This window comes from Chrysoperla carnea, chromosome 1 (genome assembly GCF_905475395.1).
Source record: "Chrysoperla carnea chromosome 1, inChrCarn1.1, whole genome shotgun sequence".
In the NCBI taxonomy this organism is placed as follows: Eukaryota; Metazoa; Arthropoda; class Insecta; order Neuroptera; family Chrysopidae; genus Chrysoperla; species Chrysoperla carnea.
The window spans coordinates 65996501-66022838 of NC_058337.1; the positions used below are offsets into that span (position 1 = coordinate 65996501).

The 26338-nt window shown below is 31.1% G+C and overlaps 1 protein-coding gene across 4 annotated transcripts in view; it reads right to left on the bottom strand.

Moving 5' to 3' along the window:
- LOC123300980 overlaps window positions 1–26338 on the bottom strand; it is a 37344-nt gene that overhangs the window by 8693 nt on the left and 2313 nt on the right. For 3 of the 4 annotated variants that reach the window (XM_044883697.1, XM_044883687.1, XM_044883679.1), the window contains exons 2-7: window positions 10878–18881; window positions 10729–10816; window positions 10387–10670; window positions 9219–9308; window positions 6416–6634; window positions 3222–3546 (exon numbers count right to left, since the gene is read on the bottom strand). In XM_044883697.1, the coding sequence (XP_044739632.1) occupies window positions 3222–3546; window positions 6416–6634; window positions 9219–9308; window positions 10387–10670; window positions 10729–10816; window positions 10878–18775 (8904 nt within the window). In that variant the 5' untranslated portion in view covers window positions 18776–18881. The remainder of the gene's footprint in view (window positions 1–3221; window positions 3547–6415; window positions 6635–9218; window positions 9309–10386; window positions 10671–10728; window positions 10817–10877; window positions 18882–26338) is intronic. The other variant, XM_044883705.1, reaches the window with a different exon arrangement.

The window sequence follows — 26338 nt, forward strand, 5'->3', positions numbered from 1 at the left end:
CATGCAACAGGATTATCCTTTTTTTAAATTATTTTTCTTAGGGTTAAAAATTTATTTTAAATATTTAAAACTAAATTTTTTTATGAAAATTATAAAACTTTATGTTTGAGCCATAATATTGCAAATTTTTACGTTTTTTTGTTATTTGTAAACTACGGTACCATTAAGACATATTTAAAACGGTTCAATTTTTGTCTGAATTTAATGAAAACGACGACAATGTGATCAATTTACCGCTTCATTATTTATAATTTATCAGACTGCCACTGCCTGGATTCGAGCCTGCAACCTTCGTCTAAGTAGATATAGGTAAAGGTAATGGTGCCTTTACTAGCTCGGCCACTTGGCCGGGAAATGCGACTTAAAATCAGTCATGACCCAGTTTAATCGAAATAAAATCCGTTACAGAAAAATCATTTTGTAAAAATTGTAAAGGACATTGTGTCATGACTGATTTTCTCCAAAAGTATTCGGTTTTCAAAATATATTTCAAATAAAAAATGTAGGTTGTTTGATGAGCAATAGCTTTCTAATTGAAAGTGAGGTGATTATTAAGACCTGAGTCATATTAGATGCCAAAAAAGATGTGACCATTTAAACTCAATAATTTTAGTTCGAAACAGATTTACATAGGCGGTGTATTTTAGCAGATTTTTGGATGAATAGATTAGAAATAAACGCACCTTGTGTAAAGTTTACATTTTTCAATCCTTTCAAGGAAGTTATAGCATTAAGAGGTAAAGTAGATACTCTGGTTTAACAATTAATGGAATTAATTATAATCCAGCATTTATCAAATTAAAATTAGATCACATACATTCAGCAAAATTATAAAGAATTTAAAAGAAAAAAAAAACTTTTCTTCACTAATTAAGTAAAATATTTACTTAAGTAACAATCAGAAGAAATGCATGCTTAAAATTTTAATTCCAATTTTTTTTATACAACATTTAACATTGAAAATTTTAATTACTACTATAAAACATGCTTTAAATAAAAAAAACATTAATGAAATGATATGATTTAAGTTGTTTTTGTGTAAAAATTATATTTAATTTAAGAGGTTTTAACCAAAGAAAAGGTCATAAATAAATAAATTTAAAAAAATATTTTTATTTTGATTTATTAAGTCACACAATTGAAACAGAAATGAAGTAAGGGTTTTAAATTAAATATATACTTTTGAAGTTCAAATAGAAGAAATCAAAATAACGAAATTATTGATGCTTATTTCGCCGAGATTTTAGGAAGAATATGATTTTGTGCATTTTTAAAATCGTCATAATTATTTTCATGTTTAATGGCAGTAATTTTAAATTAAATAAAACTTACTCTAGAAGTTGCAATACTCATTTTGCAACAGGAGAATTTCTTATTTAGGAAATTTAAAAACGACATTAATTAATTTAGCAGCCTAAAAATAATTGCAGTGGAATCGATAAACGTTTTGCACGGCGGTGTCGGATTATAGAGTGCTGCCACAGACCTCCTGTAGTCTGGAACTTTTTGAAAAAAAGTACCTTGTACTTCGATAAATTACATGTCAAAGTGAGATTTCAACCATTTTCTAACTCCAGACAAGAAGCATTCATTTATTTAGATAAGAAGAGGCGCCGGGTTAAACAGATTACTGCGCTTCTACTGTATTCGACTTCATAAAATGTATTAATATGCATTTAGATTAAATAAAAGTTCACATATAATCAATAATATCACAATTAGATTGAAGAATAGTAAATCAATTTTTTTTTTGTCTATTCAAAGTTATAGATAGCATCGTGTGCAATATCGGATCACAACAATTTTATATTTTTTGAGACGATGAATCGAATGGAAGTAATATGAAAGACGAAATAGGGTCAATTAAAAGTTATGAAAAAGAAGTGACATTTGTTGAATATATATCTTATGTTATGTCTTTTTGTTAAGCGTGGTACATGGCTGTGGCCGTTAAGGCGCTAGCTTAAATTATTTTAGTGATTACTAGTTCCGAGTTCGAATCCAGCGGCAATCACCAATTTTTTTTTTTTTTTTTTTTTTTTTTAATTTATTATATTATTTCTATTGAATTTTTTTAATTTATTTAATTTTTCTTATATTGAACGTTTCTTATTTTTTTTTTTGATAACGGTTTTAATTACGAGTTAAATTTTTAAGGCCATATATAATAATAATAACAATAAAAATCGACCCATTCATCTTTCTTTAAAAAATCATTGTGTCCCATTTCTGAACGCAAAGGGTAAAAAATTCTAAACTCAACCACCTCCTCTATTGAACAAATTCAACCCAATAATTAAAACTTCGTAACTAAGACGATACAGAGTTATCACAAAATAAAATATGAAACGTTCAATTCAATAAAAATTAAATAAATTAAAAAACTTAAATAAGATAATTGAAAAAAAATGGTAACCGCTGCTGGATTCGAACTCGGAACTAGTAATCACTAAAATAATTTAAGCTAGCGCCTTAACTGCCACAGCCATGTACCACACTTGACAAAAAAACATAACATAAGATATATATTCAACAAATGTCATTTTTCATAACTTTTAGGCTGCGCAGTACTAAACGCAACCACTTCCGGTAGCCAGACCGCCCAAGCTCTAACAGAAAGAGTAAGGGGAACAACATATCATAAAATCAGCAATAATAAAATTCTTTTTTTGCCGACGTTGCGAGCTCCTGTACCATAAATGCAATACAATTAAAAAACATTATTAATAAAGTTTTTGATATTGACAATTAAGAATTAAGTAAATTATTTTAATATTAATCAAGCGCATACTAATAATAATTGTTTATGTAACAAAAATTTTGTTGTTTCTTGACAAGACATATATGTTAAACAATAAATTGTTTTCAAATGACGCGGAAAAATTTCTATTTATCGTTTTCACATTAGAAACGTTTTATAATCAAGAACAGCAAAGAAATCGGTTAACACTATGTCCCGCACTATATGATGGTTCTTTGAAGATGAAATTCATTCGTTTCGGACGAATTATTTAAGAAACGAAATTTAAATTTACGAATGAATAATTAAGGTAAGAAGTTGTAGCTTTCTACATCAATACGGAGCTATTTCCTTACTTCATTTCTATTTGAAAGATAACTTTTAGCTTACTATTTTGATACTTAAAATTTAATTATTTGTGAATAGATTAAATATAGGTAAGGAATCAATAATTTTGGAAATAAAGTAAAAATTTACATACCTTAGATTTTTGTTGAGTTTTTGCCTCTTCCTTTTTATAATTACGTTGATATGATGTAATCACACGCCGTAATCGTGTATTTAAATCTTGCATCGCTGGCCATTGATGTTTTTCTCCTTGTGCTAATGAGTTATTTCCACCGTCACTTTTATTATCATCATTTGCATTATTTGTTGCTGATGGGTCAGTCTGATCAATATTTTCTGATGCTGGGTCTTTTGTTTTTGATTTAGTATCATCGTCTTGGTCAACAGCTTCGCCACCATCTTCTGGTACATTAGTTGGCGTTGAAACTGATTCACTACCACCAGCACCTTCTTCATTACTATTTGTTTGAAATCATAAATAATTATATTGAATCAAAATTGATAATATGAATTGTACAATAGAGTTCCAATAAATTCATTGTTTCTTAATACTGTTTGTGACTTCTTGATTTAAAATATACCTAATTTTGTACTAGTCAAATTTCAATAAGATAATCGGATAATGTAGCCACTAAAAATTAAACATATAAAAAGAAGATACGTTTTGTCTCGAAATTTCATTTTTCACGCGGTGGTCTCGCACATAAAAACTATTTTTTTAACAATAGGAAGAAAAAATATCTACTTGGAAGATTTTAAAAAACAATCTAGAAATCAAAACAAGTAAAAAATTTCTGTTACATGTGAGCTCAAAAATTATTTACTTCCGAGTGACAATCTATTTCTGAGATTTACAAAACGTTAAACAATTTTAACTATCAACTAGTTGCAAAGGTCTATTGTATCAATTCGACTGTATCACCAGACTGTGTAATTGGTTTATGTCAATGATAGGTTAACCTAGTTACACTTTACTACCTGATTGCGTAGTTTCAGTACTAACCAATTACTAAAAAAAGAATGAAAGTTTAGACAGTTCCTAACAAACCTTTTTTAATTGTGTCTCTTAAAATACACCCTCTAGTCTGCAGTCTGGAGATACAGTCTTGCTGATACAATAGATCTTCACATTTAGTTGATAGTTAAAATTGTTTAATATTTAGTAAATCTCATAATTATGTTGTTAATGGATAACCTTATTAATCGAAGGTCATAACATAAAAAATATCGTCATATAAATTTAGGATATATTTCTAGGGTTTAATGACTACATAGAATATAGTTAAACTAGCAGTTTTCCGTCCGCGTTTGAATTTTTTTGTGCGGAATATTTTACTGCTGATAATATAGCATTCTACAGGTATACGTGAAAGAAGTTTTTAAATCGGTCAAGTAATGGAAAAATGTTTGGTTTTTACACAAACTTTCATCTCCTATTTCCCCCCTATTAAGGCATGAATCTCGAAAAATCCTTTCTTAAATGACACCTACAGTATAAAATCAATAGTGGTTTATACTGGGCTTTTATACGTCAGTTGGGGCGTTTATCTTATATATTTAAACGAGCAATTCTTGTATAATATATATATATATATATATTAACAATCTGGTAAATGGCTCCAAAGATTTTCATGAAATTTTGATTTTCGTGTTTTCAGGAAAAACTGCAACATTAACTGCAAAATACGACTCTTCCTGACATATATTGGCGAGTATATGCATTGTATCTGGTTCGCTTCGTATATATTGTATAGTGTGATGTCCTTGTGGTTTTGTCACTTTTGGTTGATAATAGCTGCTATGACGTACGTATATCGTAGATAACGAAATAAAGTACAGTTCATGACAGACATTTTTATAAGATTTTATCCCCAAATAAAAAAATTTTCAGTCCTAATAGAATGAAGCAACATACCAAGTATCAAATATACGGTACTTAAAACAACCATCACTTATTCCTTCTGTGGACTTTTATATGTTAATTAAATCCTGTTTTGAAATATCTGAAACATCCTTGTTTATAAAGGCAAACAAAAAAAGGCGTTTCTAATTCGATAGAAGCATACCTTCCTCTATAACATTATAGGAACTCTACTGTATAATATCGCAAATAACATAAAAAAATACAACAAAATATTTAAATTAAAATTACATAGAATTGTTCTAGAATAAAATAATTCTGTATTGAAGTTTCGTTTAAGTAATTTTGTGATCCAAAAAAAGCATGCACACAACTAATTAATAAAAAATAAAGCTAGGTATTATCAGTTTTTATGAAATTAAACTTAAAAAATATATTTATATATTTATAAATTATAATAAAACCCTTTAAAAAGGGACACAACAAAAATTCCTTTTTTTCCCAAAATTTATTCCAAATGAATTAAAAATACAATCTAATATCGTAGGTAGGAATCGAAAATTATTGAAATTTTAAATAAAGGTTATAAATATAAAATATTCGCACATGTTTGATGAGCAACATTATCTATCCTTAATATATTAAAGGTTCATGAAATTCGCCATTAGAAAGTGATATAAACACAGAATGTTTATAGCAGACCTTGTTGTTTATGAGGCAAGTAATTGGTGTATAAATGAGATGTGCACTCTGTAAAAATATTTTATTATTATGGTTTTCGCTTGACTAAATAAAAAAATATTTCCTAAAATAGAACATTTCTAAAATTAATTACACAGTATGTATTACGACCCCTTACGGTACGGGATTCTATAATGTCCGTGTACATGGCGGAGTAATTATCTAATTTATATGTCTGTGATTCCACCAGCTAACTTTTTTTTCGAGGTGTATATCGTGATTTTGGCAATTGCTGTGTTATTTTTTCATTGATTTGACTTATTGAATTAAACTTTAAATATCTGTATTTCAATTTTTTGTTAATGTAATAATGATTTTAATGGCACTCTGAGTCTGAATTATTTGATTTCAAAGGCTCTATTCGAATATTTTTCGATTCCAAACATTGATAGGAATAGGATTTTAATAAAATGATTGAAATGAATTAATGAATAATACCCAAGTGTTTAAGTTAATACTCATAAGTATAAAATGACCTTAGTAGTGAGTGATAAAAAGCCACCTCTAATCTACAAAAAAGTTTTGATGTTTTCGATTATTATTTTTATATATTCCCAACATTTCACCAACTTTGGCTGTATCGAATCGAAAGTGGAAAAAAAAGGAATTTTTGAAAAATAAAAAGCTGAAGTAATGAAAGCAAAAAAAAAACGGTGATGATAACGATTGATGTCAAAAATAAATAATAAATGACATCGCACGCGAGCATTCATATAACTACTTACAGTGCTGTGGGTTTAGGAATTTTATTAAGCGAGCTAGCACTAGCACGCTGATCCGGTACACCGCATAGGGCATTGAAACAAAGTGCAGGATCGTTACGCATCTCTGCATAGCACTCATAGCCATGCTTCCATACGCCCACTAGCAGCGATTTGTCGCACTCTGTGTCCCACCACAAAGCCGGCGGTTGATCGCATTGTGGTGGGTTTATCGGCAAGGCACTGTTAATTTTGAATCAAATTTTAGATTTTGAATACCAATTATATAAAAAATTAAAAACAAAAGTAAAAAATTTTTTTTATGCGAATCTTTCGAATTTGTTTTCTGTAATTATTTTTTGTGCGAAAGATTTGCATTGATTTGGAAAAATTTTAATTATTTTTTGAGAGCCAATTGTACCAATTTTGCTATAAAGAGTGCCGTGCCGTTTTCTGTTAATTGTTAAAGCATTTTTTTGTCTTTTTTTGTTAAAAGGAAGATTATGGTTTAAGTTAAAATGTAAATAAAAATGAAATATACTCAGACTTGCAAAAAAAAAAAGGATTAGTAATTTTTACACGGCGTTAATGTAGTGTTCGACACTGGAACTCAACTCACACAAAATTTCATTCTTTTTATTAATATCATCGTTTGAAAAAGAATCGATAACTTAGTTTTAAATATATTAATTTTTTTTTTTTATAACGAATAAATTTAAAAATGATTTTCATTGAGTTAATTCTGTTTATATTATTAAATACACATCAGATATTCCATATAAAGCGTGACTAATGCTTTAACTCAAACTTAAAAACCTTCAGAAAAAATATTTAAACGTGAAATTTCATGTTTTATCTTAAAAAAATATATTAGTTTTAAAGTAAGCCCTAGCCCATTTCTTCCGAGGAATAACTTTGAAGAGAAATTTAAGTTTGAAATTTTGAAGAGAAACTTAATTTTTTTTTGTTTTACTCATATTTGCAGATGAAATAGATTTTGAATTTTTAACAATAAAATCTTACTTAATAGAGGTTTAATTTGCTTTAGATATTTAAGTTTAGGATTAGTATATCGTACATTAATTAATTAATGCAATCAGTGAGGCAAATTTGTGCGACAAGTACATTTTCTGCACAAAGGAGAAGTTAGTTATTTGTCGCACGGAAAACAATGCGGAAATTACATTTTCTACATGACTAAAGAAAATAAAATCAGTACATATAATATTGAAAAAGAACGTTTTCCGCTGAACTTGGTTAACATCAATTATATATAAGTAACACTATAACATAACAGTTACTTTTAAAATAATTACTACGTCTTTCTTTTGGGTTATGCTTGGTATATAAGAAACGAGGTCGTAGATAGATCGTACCACCAAAAATTAACATATATATATTTCAAGTATCCTTTTTGCTCTTATTTTTCTAAGTTATTCCTCATTATGATTGAACTTAAGTCTTTAATCAGAAATATTTTCCCGTACATTCGACTGTCCGTGGAGGCAAAAAAAAGTAAATGGAGGCAATAAAATGTATAAAAATAATGTACAATATTGGAAAAAATAAAATATGAGTATAAACATTCATAAATATATAAAATTTGAATACCATAAATACAAATAAAATTGCTTTCTTGATAATTTGATTAAATAAAATTGAATGAAATTGACTACTCATATTGTAAAAATTTAATTAGTACAGACCTTTAAGCTACTAATACGATTCATTCAAGAAGAAAAAATGAAAGTGGACTTGTATGTAGTCCTCATTAAATATAAATGTCGAAACATGTTGTGATGTATATTTTCTCAAAATTAATATCTTTAATTTAATTAATCTCAAATAATTCCTTTTTTAGATTTCCAGACGAAAAACATAAAATAATTATGGAATGGGTAGCTTATTTCTAATGTTTAAAATGAAAGCAAATAGAATTCTGAGTAAAATCGGTTTTTTACGTATTCTTTATTCAAAGACGATAATTTACATCTTTCAAATCTAAAAAGTATTTCTTAAAAAATTATAAAACTGTTGTTATAAAAAAGAATAACTTTTGTTTGAAGCTCTGTTCGAGTTTTGCATTCAATTTGTGCTAAATGCTATAACCTTCTAAATGCTTCCCTTCATCATTCCTAAATTAGAATCATATGTGTTTTTCTGAAATGCCATTCAGAAAAAGAATATTGGGAAAATTTGATGTTGACTTAAAATGAGGGTAACTTACAAAGTACCATAATTTTTTTCTCTAATGGATCGTAAAATTTTAGTTTAGTTCAGCTAAGAGTCTGTACTAAATTATCTTAACTACTGTGATAATGCCAGTATAGAAACTACATTTGAAAAGCTTTACCTAAAGCTGTTAGTGAATTAAAGCAAACTTTTTTTTTGTTGAAAATCTGAATATAAAAATGAAAATAAGTAATTGGATGCACAATGAAATTTTAGTGCAGGATATTGTTAACAGGCAAAGAACCCGGCGTACAGCATAATGACAAATTACTGAGAAATGTCTTAAAAAATATATGGGGGCGAAAACTTAATTATTAGTCACGAATTTGAGTATGAAAATTATAGCATAAAGGCAAGGCAGTACATTAAAATATTAAACAAACATTAGCGAAAAAGGCTGCTGTTAATGAAAACAAATAAATATAAATATAAAAGTAATAAAAATAAAACAATAACCGTTTATAAATTTGTTTTCCGCTAAGGTTTTTTTTTATTGTATTTGTTTTTTTATTGTAAACAATGCCATGCAAAATATTTATATGCGAACAGGGTAAAAATTTTTGTATTTGTGATTTTTTCATAATAATAATAATACCTTGCTTGTACTCCATCCGCAATGTGTTGAACTAAATCACCGATGATTTCATGTTTTATGTAGTATAACATTCGAACTCGAAGTAATAACCTTTTTAGAAACAAAAAATATTTATATTAAGAATAGAGACTACTCTGATATACCTTACAAAGTACGCTATATCAAAAGAACATTCTTTAAGGACCTAATACTTCCAACTTTTTTCTTTTTCTTTTTTAAGTAGATTAAATGGATGTCTAGCGTAGCTTGTTTCCGCATTTGAAAATTTTCATTTTGTTTGTAACAGATTGAATATAATTTTAGTGTATATTAAGGTGCAAAATCTGAATAACAAAAAAGTCGGAGAAGACTTTTCAGACTATTTTTGTTGAAATTCGGTTATTGTAACAACATAATATAATGTAATTTTGTATTCTTGGTATGTACATTAGTAATGTCTTTTCTTATTCGATATAATTGTGTAAAAGATAACTGAGAAAAAATATTTCTCAATTAATATTTTTTATTAGTTCATACCTAATTATGAGTGTTCTACACAAAGGTTATACTAATATAATTTACATTGTCTATATAATTTGTTTATAAATGAGAATTATTTTTAGTTATAAAGTTAAAAAAATTCAATAGAAGATGCTTTTTTGTTGATGAAGAGCAGATAATAAATTAATTTCATGGAAATATTTAAATTTTAAATGTTTTTAGCATTCAAGATCACAGTTTACTATCATCAATTAGTAGTATTGATGATCTCGAACTTTTTTTCTTCAATTTTATACATTTAAAAGTTTTTGTAGTATAAATAATTTTAATTTTCGTTTTTAATGCCCGCCAATAAAAAGTAAATGTCATTAAAAAAATTGTTTAAACTAATTTGTGTCCCAGATGATCTGGTCTTTTTTTTCAAGCCTTATCTATTCTAAATATTCTGATAAAATGAAAATTTAAAAAAAAAAAATCAAATTCATAAAAGGTTCAAGAAAATGTGCTTAGTAGTTGATTGTCTATGGTTTTAATGATAAACTATCAAGTTCTAAAGATATTTCCACATAGGTCTATGAAAATCTTGACAGATTTTTTTCTCCACTACTGCAATTACTAGACATTCCGGTCATTATAGGAAGAAAGTAAAACATAAATATGTAATAATTTTTTAAATTAAGAAACTCACTTGTTCGCATGTCGTCCAAGATGTTTCTTGTAATTACTTTCTAGAAAGATATCACCATCATATTTCTCATTACGACTCCAATGATTCGTATCCACAGCTGCTTTAGTATCCTTTTTCCCTTTTTTATTTTTATTACGTATACCTCGTGGTACAGGATCTCGAAGTCCACTATGATTTCGTGTAATTTTTGCTGGATCAATACCTTCTTCTTTTGGTGCAATTAGATCCCATATAAAATTACGAATTTTGTCATCCCCTCGATAAAACCGAAGACAATACAATAGCTAGAAACAAAAACTCGAAATTAGATTATTTAATAGACAATTTTTAGATAAATCTTACAATAACTCTCGCACAATCTTCAACATCATTTTCTCGCCATCCTCGGTGTAATTGACTATGAGCAATAATTTCTTGCCATCGACCCCATCTGCCAATAAAAGAACACGTTAGATTTTTTTTAAATTTATTAATAAATTTTATATACATACCCGAAAGTAAGCAGTCCACGTTCAATTTTGAAACATTCACTTCGTGCCCAACTTCCATAAACAATTTCTTTTTCTCTAGGCATGTAGTCGTCGCTAAGATATTTTGAATGTTTCTTCTTCTTGTGCTTACGTTTTGCACGACCACTAAGACCACCTGGTAAAAGTCCTTCGCCATCTAAATCACTATCGGAAGAATCTTCTAGCTCAGACATATCAACAACACTTTCATCGTGACCATAGCGTTTAATTTGTGTGCGCCGCCTTGGTTCAGATATTACTAAATCTTCAGTCTCATCTTTTTCAGTTGTATCGATTTCAGCTTTCTTTGCCCATTTATTCCAGAAATCAGGATCATCAATATTAATATCAGACCGATTTCCAGATGATGCAAAACTAGCTTTCGAGAATGTTGAACCTTTTTCAGATTCCATTGTAATAACTTGTGTGCGTCTTGCTAAAATCATATCAATATCTTCTTCACAGAACTTATCACCGTCGTTATCTTCATCCATAATGGCACCGTATGCACCTTTTTTCAACAAATCTTCGATTTCTTTCTTTGAAAGTTGTTTGTTGGAAGCATCTTTACCACCTTGGGACGTGTTCATACTTTGTAAAATCGCTTTATCTAAACCCAATTTTAACGAAGCTTTGTCAAACATTTCACGTTCGTACGTATTCCGGCAAAGCAATCGATAAATTTTCACCATTTTTTGTTGTCCAATACGGTGACATCGAGCTTGGGCTTGTAAATCATTTTGTGGATTCCAATCACTGTCGTAAATAATAACAGTATCTGCTGCAGTTAAATTAATACCTAAACCACCAGCTTTGGTACATAGTAGAAAACAAAATCGATCCGAATCTGGTTTTGAATAACGATCAATAGCCGCTTGTCGTAAATTACCACGAATACGACCATCTATTCGTTCAAATGTATATTTTCGATACATCAAATAATCTTCTAAGATATCCAAACATTTAACCATTTGACTAAATATTAAAACACGATGTCCATTTGCTTTCAATTTTGGTAATAATTTGTCCATCAGAACCATTTTACCAGAAGATTGGATTAAAGCTTTATAGTACGCGTCAGGATCTTCCCCGTGTTGCTGCTTGTAATCATATTGTATTTGATCTTCAGCACCATTTAACAAGTATGGATGGATACAACATTTTCGTAACTCCATCATTGTATTCATTAAATTAGGAATATTCGCGGAAGTTGTACCTTTTGATAAGAACGAAAAATTTCGTTCCAAAATACCACGATAATATTTCTTTTGTATGTTGGTTAATTCCACTTCGACAACTGTTTCTTCTTTGGGCGCTAAGGATTTTTCTACGTCTTCTTTTAAACGTCGTAACATCATTGGTTTCAATAATGCTTGTAATTTATTTACTTCTGTTTCAGTTTTTAAACTACCAAATTCACGTAAAAATTCTTCATTATTTGAAAATTGTGTCGGTTCTAAGAAATTTAATAACGAAAACAGTTCGTTAACATTATTCTGCAACGGTGTGCCGGACAAAAGTACACGATGTTCCAAACTTAATTGCCGTAATCCTTCAAGAAGTTTACAGTTACGATTTTTTAATCGATGCGCTTCATCAATTACACATAATCGCCAATTAAAACCTTTTAGATCAGCGAAATCGGTGACAATTATTTCAAATGTAGTTATAAGTATATTAAATTTAGTAATTTCTTTAATTTGTGTACCCTTATCATTTTTGTAGTACATTTCGTATTCTTGAAGCATAGTACGACTTGCAGATGAACCATGATACACAATTACATTCATATCAGTCCATCCTTCAATTTCACGTTGCCAATTTGGTATCGTTGATAGTGGTGCAATCACAAGAAATGGTCCTCGAATACCATATTCATACACAGCATTTATAAATGTTAAACTTTGAATAGTTTTACCTAAACCCATTTCATCGGCCAGGATACAATTACGATTGTTATACCATGAGAAAAGTAACCAATTTAATCCCTCAAGTTGATATTCACGTAATTTGTTGCCACCTTTATATTCGGGAGATTGCTCTAATTTTGCCCACATATCTGGATGTGGTTTACGTTTTGGTTTCCATTGATCACGTGGTGGCAGTTTATTAAACTTTTCGAATTGTTGAATTTTAATTGGATCAACATCTTCTTCGAGTTCCCACGTACTATCTTCATATTGTAATGAACGCCATTTTACTAAATAATGTTTGACAGCTGTAGTAGCACCGGCATCTTTATGTTCGGCAACGTCTAGTATCCGATCAACTTCTAAATAATCGGGATTGAATGATTCTTCGTCTAAATTCTCAAAAATATTCATCAATTGTGCTTGTTTTTGTTTAAAACGCTTTATTTTGGATGCAATTCTTTTGTCACCTTTGTAAAGTTCTTCTTCAGTCTTCCATTCACAATGTAAATATGAAAAATTTCTATATTTAACAAAGAATTCTTCAACGTCAATTATAATTGGTTCAGGTTCTGGTTCTTTTGGTCCAATATCTTCTTCAACTTTTGATTTAGTTTCATCTTTTTCGTCATCCTCTTTGTCATTTTCTATATCAGTTTCTGAATTGTCAGGTTCAGGTTTGTTTGCGTCACTTTCTTTATTTTCCTTATTCTCTTCATCAACTTCCATTTTTTCAGGAACATCAATTTTGGGTTCTTCAGGAACATCAGTTTTGGGTTCTTCGGGAATATTAGTATTTTTTTCTTCAGGAATATCAACATCCATTTTTGTTTCAGACTCATCTATTTCAATTTCAACTTTGTTTTCATTTGACTTATCCTTTAATTGGACATCCGGTTTACTCTCTTCAATTGTCTCGGACGATTCAACTTCGTTTTTAATTTCGTCTTTTGAAGTTTCTTTTTCTTGATCATCTACTTTGGATGTCTCATTTTCGTCAGTAGTATTTTCATCAGTCTTAGCATCTCCTTTATTCTCGGAATTAATATCATCAGAATTACCCACCTTTTCTACTTCCTCCGTTTTATTTTCGGGACTTTCAGATTTCTCAACCTTAGTATCTTCTTCTTTCTGATCTAAACTCTCTTCACATTTCTCTTTAGATTCGTCTGAATTTTTATCTGTTATATCTGAAGTTTCGGTATTAACTGTAGATTCTTCAACTGGTTTGGGTGGTGGAGGAGGAGTTGGTGGTTTTGGCCTAACTTCTCGTTTTCCCATCCTACAAGCTAGTACATGTTGGACAATCATAGAATCTTCATCAGTCGTATTTATGTACACAAAATTATGCCTGTTAGCGATTTCACTTACAATATTACCGGGTTCCTGCTTCGTAGAGGTTGTTACTGAGTCATTATTAGGATTTGAAGTAGAATTAGTTTTTTCTGACGTTGATATAGGAGACTCATCATCAGAAAATCTAATCATAACATCATCAATATATTTTTTTCTTTGAGTATTTCTTGAAGATCGTCTTTTATTTACCGAACTGTCTGCATCTCCACCTTCGGGAGATGGTGGTGGCGTCGGCATATCTTCTCCTTCGCCTTCCGATTCCAATTGATATTGTCCTCTTCTACGTGCTCGTCGTCCTCCAGGAGGGCCTGGCCTACCTCTGCGACCAGTTCCAGTACCAGCTCCTCTTCGACCTCCACCTCGACCTCTTCGACCTCGTTTAGGTCTATCCACAGGTCTTTCAGCAGCACGACCACCCGTTGGATCATCAAATAAATATTCATCTGGTTTCTTTTCTTGAGTGGTAACAGACGTATCAGTCACTTCGTTATTTTGTACTTGTGGTTCTTCTTCTTTTTCAATTTTTTCAGATTTATCATCATTTGAAGTTACCGATGTATCTGCAGCAACTGGTTTTGTTTCATCTGAAGCCGATGTAATTTTTGTGACGTCATTTTCGCTTGTTGTTTTCTCCTCAGGTACTGACTGATCTAAACTAACATCTTTCTTCTCTTCGTTAATCGAACTAATCACTTCGTCGCCATTTTCCGTAACATTACCAAGTGAATCGTCACAAGTTTCTCCTCCACTTTCAACTTTTTTCTTACGTACATATTTTCGTTTCGGCTTAGTTTCTGATGTTGGCGTTTCTGTATTATTGGATTGTGGAGTATTATCATTCTGCGTTGGTGTTGGTGTCGTTGCTTGTTGTTGCTGCCCTTGCTGTTGTTGCTGCTGCTGTTGTTCAATCAAATGTTTAGGTTTCCTCCCTCTCGGTTTATGGGGAGTAATTTGACCATCCTTATCAGTTTTTGGTTCTCGTGGTTTTCTAGGTTTTCGTGGCCCTTTTGGGGCACCTCGTCTTCTAACTTCGGGTTTTTCAACTTCAGCTGATATTGATTCCATGGTTACATCACTCATGTCACCTAGATCACCACTTGATATACTAAGTCCCGCTCCTGGTGTGACACAATCTTCTGATACAGGCAGTTGCGTTGGTGTTGAAGTGACTGCAGTCTTTTGTGCTTCTAAATTTGCTAACTGTTGTTGTTGTAACGCTAATTTTTCAGCTTTTTTCATGCGTGGTTTACGTGGTCCTCCTTTACCTCGACCTCGGCCGGTCGTACTTGATACCTGTGGGCTGTCAATCATAGGGGACGTATACAGTGGATTTTGTAAGGCACATTGCACTCCGCCATTACACTGTTCAGTAGCTTCATGTTGCGCTAATATATTTAAACGGTCTTGTAATCGTGTGATTTTCTCTTGGTGTTCCGTAGATGGTGGCAAGCTGTATAGTTCTTGCAACTGATGCTGTAGAGATAATCTCTCTTGATGATGCACACTCATTGGATAAATATTTGTTATTTCCGAATTGGGTAACATTGTTGGATGCATCATGTTCGGTGGCCGACCAGGACCTTGCTGTAACATGTTTGGTGGAACACCTCCCATTTGATTCATACCTACATTTGAAGGAATAGGAGTCATTCCACCGATAGGTGGAGGTACCACTGAATTATTAGGATCTACAGGCATACTAGATGTTGTTATTAAATTTTGTGTTTCAGATGGAAACGGCGTAGATGTCGTGAGGGGTTGCTGCGCTGTAGTTGTTGGTGTCATCGGAACATTATCCGTATCTGATGATACTGGTGTTGTAACATTACTTGTAACAGGAATATCTCCTTGTGAAGAAACAACCACAGGAGACGGAGTTTGTTCTGGAAGGTTATTCGATGTCGTGTTATTATTTGAAACAATTGACGTACTATTTGGGTGAGATGACAGTGTTGTATCTACGACAGTACTAGACGCTGGAGAATCGTTCCCAGCTTCTACTGGTGTTTTCACAGAATTTGGAAGTGTTGGCGTGATTGGATTTACAGTTTGAGTTATTGATGGTGGAGTTGTATTTTCATTTTGAGGAGGTGTTTGATTAGTAGATTGAGGAACAGTTAGTTGCTGATTTTCTATTGATGTAGTTTCAACAAAATTTGGCGTTGAAGTATTTAAAGATGAAGCCTGACTTGAACTAATATCTGAAGTCAATTGATTTGTTGTTGGTGGTGGGGGAGATGATGTTTGATCAGGAATTGATCCATCTTGATTAAATACAGGTATCGAACTATCCATTGTACTAATATCGTTATATTGCATATTTTGAAAACAGCTAGATTGTGAGGGGGTTGTTGCAACGTTTGGTGACTGAATTTTTTCAATTTTATCATCCAATGATGAAATTTTATTCGCTTCCTCACTTGGATTTGCCAATGGTGATTGAGTTTTATCATCTAATGTTGAAGATGGTATACTTGTCGTTACGGGTGGTGTACTTATCGATTGTGTAGTTGCTACCGTTGAATCTGGTATACTGTTACTACTAGTAATATTTGTAATATCGTCTGAAGTGCTAATACTTGATTGGATATCATTAAATACTTGATTATTACTTGTAACGATTTCCGATTGCGTTACTGTTGGCGGTGGTATCGAATTTTGTTGCATATTTGATAATAAATTATTCGTCGCTGTTAGTTCTGATTGTGGTTTGCTTAAAGGTTCCATAGATAACTGATTACAAGGGGGCTCTTCTTGTAAATTCATATTTACGGTATTTGCTGATGGTGGCATTATGGGTAAACTTGGTGTTTGTTGATTTTGTTGGTTCACCTGATTCATATTTGAAGGTAAATTTTGATTTACTGGCAATGTTGGTTCCATCATATTCATATTCGAATTAATGTTCATAGTAGGCGGCCGTACAGGTTGTGATTGATGGCCAGGCCAATGTTGTGGAGACATCGAATTACTATTACGTGGTCCTAACGCAGGTGATAATGGATTTGATATCATTTGAGGAGGGCCAAGTGAGTTTCGTGTTTGAAACGATGTTGGATAATCATTTGAATTGTTTGTAACAGTTGGCATAACCATCTGTTCAAGGGCTTGTAACGTACTTTGAGGTTGATAAGGTGATGGAGAATTTGCTGTTTTGGGTGTAAGGCTTGATGCAGGTCGAGGACTTTGTATGGATTGTTGTTGTACATGAGGATGTGGTGATAAATTATTGGATTTCGCTGGTGACATCACAGGCCTTGGAGACATTTGTGATGCAGGTGGTGGTCTTGGAGACATTTGTGGTCGAGGTGACATTTGTGGGGATAATTGTGGAAATGGTGCCCGATATTGTGGACTACCTCCACCCAATGTTGATGCACCATGTTTCGCTTGAAACTGTGACGTGGAATTTAATTGTTCCATTTGTCGTTGCATTGTGGGATGCGTTTGTGGATTAAATCCTATATTCCCCGCAAGTGGGTTGTTTGTTGGTTGACCACTCCCTTGATGTACCTGTTGTTGATTTGATACATGTGTTTGTTGGGCATGAATATTTTGACCATGCCCTTGGGCTACCTGATGTCCAACCGAGTGCTGTGAATTCATTGTTTGCGCATGTTGTTGCACATGCCCGTACTGTTGAGCTTGCGTGTTATTAATATCCATTTGATGAGTATGTTGTGGATACTGGTGATGATGAGGCATTCGTTGATGCATTGCAGCAGTGTTATAATTGCCATATCCTTGATTAACATTCGTATTTGGATAATTTTGTTGTTGCTGCTGCTGCTGTTGAACCTGATAATGTGAATGCCTTTGTTGAGCTGCCATATTTGCGTAACCACTATTATTCTGATGAGGATTTTGCATCATTGGATTCATCATATTCTGCTGTGCACCTTGGAATTGCTGTTGCTGTTGTTGAACCATCTTCTGTTGTTGGGCCGTTAACTGCTCTTGATGATTATATGTCATTTGCTGCGGTCGGTATGCCGATTGTTGAGATTGTTGCTGCTGCATTTGACCATATCGATGCATTGGAAAATTTTGACTATGTGTTGATGTATTCCATCCCTGCATACTACCATCATTCATGCCTTGCATTTGTTGATCAGGCATTGAATACATTGAATCAGGATGGTATGGATATTGTCCTGATTGCTGTGGGTGTGGCGGTCGTCGTATATCATGCTGCTGTGGGCCCATTTGTCGAACATGGCCAGGATATGCTCCTGCTGGAGGGCCCATTGGTCTAACACCACTCGTATCATAACCTTGATGATTCGTATGGAACATTGATTGAGCAGCTGCATTTCTATTATCCATATGATTCGTACCAAAATCAGGCCCTCCAAAGGAATTTAATTTTTGTAGTGGAGATTCTTGTTGCGCTTGCATTTGAGCATAAGACGCTTGCGCCACATAGCCAGCATTCGTTCCGGATGCATTTCCAACAGCCGATGTAACATTTCGACCGCCGGAGGTCACCGCAGAATTAGGTGGTGCATTTGTACCGGCATTCGCTGTTGTGTCGAAGTTATCAGTTCCCAAATCGGGTAATCCATCCAGCATTCCGGCACCAACATCTTCGCCGAACAGGTCGTACGAATCCATAACTCTATGCAGCACATATCATTGTTTTTAAGAGGCCTAAAAAGCCACTCTTTGTGTTTTTCTCATTTCTATTTATTAAAATGCTCCACATTTGAATATCTGAAAACTAAATTTTATTCATCGCATAAGTAATTCTGAAAACCAATTTTTTTAATTTTGAGTGGTATTTGTAAAAAATATGATTACAATACAATCAATGTGCTCATTTCTTAAACTGTATGTACTCATTGCCTTGAAATTTACTACATAAAATTTATTTCACCATAATTTTACAATTTTTTTCACTTTATAGATTATCGGAAACGATATCAAGAATCTTTAAATATAACAACTTTCGATTCGAAATATCTTTTTGTAAATACGAATGAATTAAAAATGATATTTTTGGTCCTTAATAACTTATATTTTTAATTTTTTTAAATCATTTTTGTGAATTTGATTTTTGAAATTTTTATATATACCTAGTCATTTTTGTTTTAATATTCAAAAAAATTAAAAAGAAGACAATAAAAATATGTCAAACCCCGGAGCATACTAGAAACGCTGTAAGCATTAGTTAACACCACAAGTTCTGTCGCAATCACTGTTAGCGTATAAGTGGATTAACTATACCCAATGTACAATAATTATTTAAGCGTATCAGTGTTTTTCAAAATATGAGTTACCTCGTTAGGGAGAATTTTCAAGATGATGTGCAAATCATACATATAATCGGCCAAGCTAAATAACACCTAAGCAATAATTGTGATTTTTTTTTTTTTATCAATTTTCTGAAAATTGTACACTACACAATTTTTTCAAATACCTCGCCTATAAAATATATTTTCTACATTTTAATAATTTTATAACAAAAATTCTAAATTTTACTCTTGTTAAAGAAAATTTCTGTATGTATATTTTTAGTTATATTTAGGTGTTTCGTTTCCCTTCCATCCAAAAATACAGCCTTTGAATAGGAATGTATTACTAACTTAATGTTGGGATTTCAATACCACTCAAAGATATTGCCCTATCTTCCGTATTACACTGAAACTCGATCTTTTTACTTCATTCAGAGGTTAGTTTAAACCCTTAAAATTTAAATAAAACTAAAGTTAGAATAGAGTTTTTTTCGCCACGGTTATATCACCCAAAGTTTTGCCGAAAATCATGAATTTCATGATAATAATTTGACGCAATTTAGTGTAAAGTGACAGATAGATTCATTTATTCATATTACTTTTTACTTTTCTCTTATCGATTGGGAAGTTGAGTTGATTTTTAAACGACCTTGCAAGTCCAAGTCAAATTTAGTGCCTCCGATGTGCCCCCTCCAAATAGAACAACTTTTACTTAGGCCACATATCCTGAAGGCATACGTTAAAAAAATTTAGCCCGGTTCCGGTTGTTTAAAATGAGACACCCGATATATATTTGTATAGATACAGGTGCTTTTTAACTTGACATCTGCAAAAAATGTATGAATGAAATTTGAAAAAATTCTCAATGATTACGTGTTTAAATAAAAAATACACTTCTTCACATTCTACGAATTTTCTTAAAAAAAACAACTGTTCTCGCATAAGAAATCAATTTGCAATAAAAAAAAATTATTTTAGTTATGTTTTTTTTTATCAAATGCGAATCATATACAAAAAAATATACGGTTCCATTTGAAAAAATGAAGTTGATTACCAATTAAACCTAGAACCTATCCACCTAAAAATAAATATGCATTTGGAATTGATCGAGCCTTTCAAATGCTCAAACTTTTAATCAAGTTAAAAAAGACACCTTGTATATACCCCACCTCTTATTTATTAAAAGATTTTTGTCTATTTACAAACTTGACCTTTCAAATGCTAAAACCCCTCAAAATCGGTTAATTAATAAGAGGTGGGGCGCTGTTAAAACTTTTTTTTTTTTTTAAATAAAAATATTTGTGTATTCCTGAACAATTTTAAACAGAATAAGAAATTACTCCTGCAGTTTTGTCGCCAAAAGTAGAGCCAGACACATTAATTTATAATATAAAAGTCATTTTTAGCATCTAGTAGGTACGATCGAGGGTCATTTGAAGAAATTTTGGTAAAATTCCATCATTGATAGAAAAGCAAAAGCTCCATTTCTTTTGAAGAATATATTAGAAAATTAGTTTATTAGAAAATTTTTATTTAATTACTTGATCTTAAGAATGTACAACGACTGTAAAGCCACAACTTATAAAAAAATTTTGAAATTTCGCTGAGGGGCAGAGTGCATCTAGGTCTTTATAATTATTATGTTCAAGTTAGAATTTTCACATGGAGTGAAAAAAAAAGAAGAAATACACAAGAGAAAACAAACAATTAACTAAGTAGACAGTGTTGATTACGCAATCGTTTGTTTTTTACGTCATGTAAGTAAAGAAAGATAGTCGCTATTAGATAGCCACAGTCATGTACACTCACTGTCAGAAAAAGTGCCACAGTTAAAACATTCTAAGCGTACGCATCATATGTTATGTTATAATAGTAACACTTAGAATGTTTTAAAACGAGCATTTTTTGTGACATTAAGTATACATATAACACGACTATAGGGGCAAACACACATAAATGATATTCCAATATAATACATATGTTCAAACCTAATTTACACCTTCACGGGTAAACAGTGATTTTTACGAAAAAAATGCTTCAGACAAAAGTTGTATATTTTTTTTATAAGGAACATTTTTTTACGTTTGAACTTTTATTCTATTTCTAACGATTTACTAGATGACCCTACGGACCCAAGACCCAGTTGACCTATGTTGCTCATTTACGAACTCAATCTCACTTATTACATCCTGAGCACGCTATAAAAATTTCAGCTTGATATATCTTTTCGTTTTTGAGTTGTCTTGGCGACAGACAGACAGACATTCACAATCAGGCGGACAACCGAAAATGGATTTTATGAACACCTATACCAAAATTTGGTTAGCATCAATAATTTAAGCGATACAAACTTGGAACTAAACTTAGCATACCTTGATATATTTCATTTAAATACATGGTATAAAAAGTATCTTATTAGGTCGGTAGTGGAAATTTTTATAACAAAATGAGTTCTTAACCTAACCATCGCCGGCAAACAAAAAACAGCCGACAGCTTAATTCTTAAAAAAGATTTTTTTTTCTTAAACAAAAAGTCGAATGGACATTTCTATTCAAATGGCGTATCTTGACTAAGAGGCATTAATTATATCGAGATGCTTCTAACGGATACTAATGAATAGACCCGTCTGACACCACGGTTTTATTTAAATGATGAATACATACTTGAAACTTGAGTGGCTTCCATAATTTTTCCTACGATTTTTTTTCGAAAAGGTTGCGTTTACAGATGAGCATGTTGATGTCATATTTGAGTTCACGTTTTGAAAAAACGCAGCAGGGAATTTGTTGGATACGATGACCACTTGATAACATTAATAATTATTAAAGAATTCAGCAAAAGTAAACCATGGACGTATTCAAAAACATAAATACTTAAGTACGGCATGTTCGAGGTTGTATACAAAATAAGCTCATCGATGGATTATTTTTGTCGGACAAAATATTTTATTGTTTAAAAATTATTAATGTTATCAAGTGGTCATAGTGACCGACAAATTCCCTGCTGCACTTTTTCAGAACTATAATTCAAATATGACGTCATCATGCTCATTTGAAAACGCAGCCTTTTCGAAACAAATCGAGGAAAGTTTGGTAAACTCGTCGTAAGGAACCCACTCACAAAATTTCAAGTATTTACTTATCATTTTAAAAAAAAATTGGAGTCCAAATCTCTGGTTTACTGGATTATTAAAAAATGAATATATTTTTAAATACGTTATTATCCATAAAGTTAATAATTTAATTAACTCATTAAAAATTAATTAATTTTCCAAAAAATAAATAAATTTTGTACAACTTTAAAATTTCTTTTCCGAACGATTTAAAGCCCTTTTTATACTTTACACTTATAATTATATATTTGGGCTGAAAATTTTTCTTTTTTATTATCTCTCATCTTCATCTCGATATATGGTCTCGAATCGAAATATCACATATTTTTATGAATTAGTAAGGGTATGATATGCAAAACCATTCATGAAAAGTAGAAAAGCTTCAAAAACAAATTAGTTGTTAAAACAATTGCCAGATTCACGTTCAGAATTAAAATTTTGAAATAGCTGAAAATCTATACACATTAATTTTGAAAAAGTTCGTACATGATGGCTGCTGCATATATGGGGACTATACAGGATGTTCAAAATTGCACGGTACTATTTTATAGGTGCGTGTTTTTGGCTCAAAATAGGCAAAAAATTCTTATAAACTCAGTTTGTATAAAATATTCACGAAAATAATTTATTGTCGAGCTGCGAAAGGTTAAGATTTATGTTTCTAAAATAAGATGTTAATCAAGTAGCTCTGATTTACGAAATCTTTAAGGGGTTACACCCAGTTATTGCCTTTTGGGCATGTATCTTGTGGACAATAAAATGGCAACACAATCTGTTTTAATGCCACCAATATAATGTAAACAGTAAAGTTTTGCAATTTTATTGTCCGCAAAATACAGTATTTGAGTATATTTTCTTCAATATGTTAGTAATAAATTATTTTTTGTCATATATATGAACTTTTTTGAGCTACAGAACACGCTTCTAAAGTGTAATTTTGATTCAACTTATATTACTAGTCATATAACGCTATCTGCCATTTTGCATCAAGACTGTTACTTTCAATCAGGGCAGGCAGAAAAAGCGATAGACCTATCTGCTATTTTTTGTGGCAAATTTTTACTTTCCAACAAAAAATTTTTTAATAATCATGAGATTAGCAAGTGGATGCCTTATCAAGATTAGACGCTGCAGTTAATAAGGAGGATATGTCCCCAAAATTTGGATTATGTTCGACATAGCTACAAGTAAAAGTAACAATTGACTGATGAATGGATGAAATACTCTGTGTTGAGAATCAGTGCAGTTTTTTTTAATGATACTGCACATATTTTGTAGTAGATTCTGGTTCTTTGCCACAACTTTTGCCTGAAAATTTTCCTAGGCCCCAATATTCGGTACCTTATTTCAGTTTTATAAAGCTCAAAATTATAGGAACAGTACAGAGAAAAAAATTTAGGGAGAAAAATTAAACTTGATTTTCGATAAAAAAAAGAAAGAAAGAATCAATGTACCAAAAATTAAGGTCTTTCCAGCTCCTTACCCCTCTTTTTGTATACCACAAAACCGTGTTTTATATCGGTATTTAATACTTTGCCCACCTCCACACTCCCTTCAAACTAAGTTAAAGGGTCGAAAATTGGTACATAAGTTGAGTTAGTATCAAAGGTATGTCTTTTGGGAGTACCAACTTTTCAATCCTCTTTTATCTTTTTTAATGTCGGTATTTCTACATTAAAAAATCCATTGAAAAGTACTATTGAATTCAATACAAAGCATCTAACAATAAGATATATTAAATGAGGGGGAAATATGACATAAGGGGTGGAATCATGCTTCTCACTAGTTTTAGTGTATTGCCGAAGAATCCTACCTTATAGATGTCATGAATGACCATCGCTAAAATTTATATATATACTAAAAGAAATACATATAGATGTCAAAAAAAATACATATATATGTATAGATTTTTTCTCTAAACGCTTAGTTTTCGAAATCAAAAATCTTGAAAATTTAAAAATACAATATTCGATTTTAAGAAAAATGTAATTTTTTCAAGAGCTGCGATTTTTTTTTTGCTTACACTTAGTTAACTACTTCAAGCTTTCTTTTGGTTTAAAAAATTATCTCGGACTGCCATAAAATTAGAATCAAATCAATAACCCCTTTTCTCAATGTAAGCTATTACACAACTCGTCTCTATCTAATATAGTTTCAAAATACAGCTCTGAAAACCATGTCAATATTATTTTTTTCCTAAGAGTATGAAACAGAGTACAATAAAAGTAGTAGTTATGGCTCAGAGTCGGTATATTATTTAAAAATTTCTTTTTTATTTTCTTAGATCAAATAGATTTGATAAAAATCGAATATTAGTAGATACTTACCTATTGAATTTCGAATAAATGTTTCTTACAAAATTTAACTTTAATATTTACTTTCTGCACTGGTCTGTTTCTTAATCTTTATAAATAAATTAAGGAATACAATTGCAATGCAGGGGATATCAAAAAACCATTTTTTTAATTTAAATATACAGGGTGTCTACTAAGTTGACCACTTATGGAAAATTTTTCTATTACAACGTTTACGAAAAGAAATTATTCTTTATAAAAATCTGTTTTCGAAAATATTAACATTTTTGACATCGAATGCACAGAGTGTCCACAAATTGAGAAAGTTTGATAGGAATTTTATTAGTAGTTTAGATATAAGTAGACCATTTTGAACAGATGTGGAAAACGGTTCAAGAAATCACTCCCAAAGTATGTTATCTTCAGTTCACCTTTGCGTTTCATACATTTAATTGTTCTTTTACAAAATTCTTTAAACACACTCCTACATATCTCGGGAGTGATTTCTAAAATATATTTAAACCCACAAATATACCAAAAAGTTTTTACTTAGCCAAACTTATACTTTGAGACTATATACTTTGATGTCATATATCATAGCTAGTTTAAATTTCAATACACAATGGGTACAAACAATTTAAAAAATGGAAGTTTACAATAAAAACGTCAGAGTTTCAAGAAAAATATTAATTAGTTTCTAAGAATTTTAACATAATTAAATAAGTTTAAAGGTCACGTAATTTTCGTACTTGGAGCTAAAGGGGAAAAGCTATACGCTTATGATATTTAAAATCACACACAAGCAGTACAACTTTCCCACTTCAGATCACAAGTTCACCTGCAGTCGTCATACCTGTAAGAGAAGCTTTAAAAACATTGAAAATACAAAAAGAAATACAAATTACAGCTCTTTCTTTTACCATCAAATAAAAAACAATATTGAGGCAACAATCGTTTTAAAATTTTGTAATGTGCTTCAAGTTTGTTATGAGTCATTAACAAAACATTTCATTACAAACGCCAGAGTACTTATTTCTTACTATATATATTACGAAAATATTGTCTAAAAACTTCAAAAACGTTGCCCTACTTTACTACTCAAACCTTTTAATTTTTAAATTCAAAAAATTCACTTTTAATTTTTTTAAATTCAAAAAATCGATAACGGATTCATCCGCTTTCAAAACAACAATATTGTGGAAACGCATTGTGGATTTAAGAATTTTTCTTTTTTTGATATTTTATATAAAAATTTTGGGCAAGTGTTAATAAAATCATCTAATTAGTGCATTACTGTCTATTCATCAGCCTGCATTTTCTGCCAAAATCAAAGAGATAACCAACTAAATATTACACCGTTTTAAACAAATTATGATTGCGAACTTGTAAAATTGAACAGTAAGTCATGGATATATCGGATCCATATATATACCAATCGTTAAAATTTAAATTTTTTGAGATCTTTAAACGTGATTAAATGCCCATGGCCATAAATTTCTGTTAATTCCAACAATTTACGGTTATTGTCTAAACATG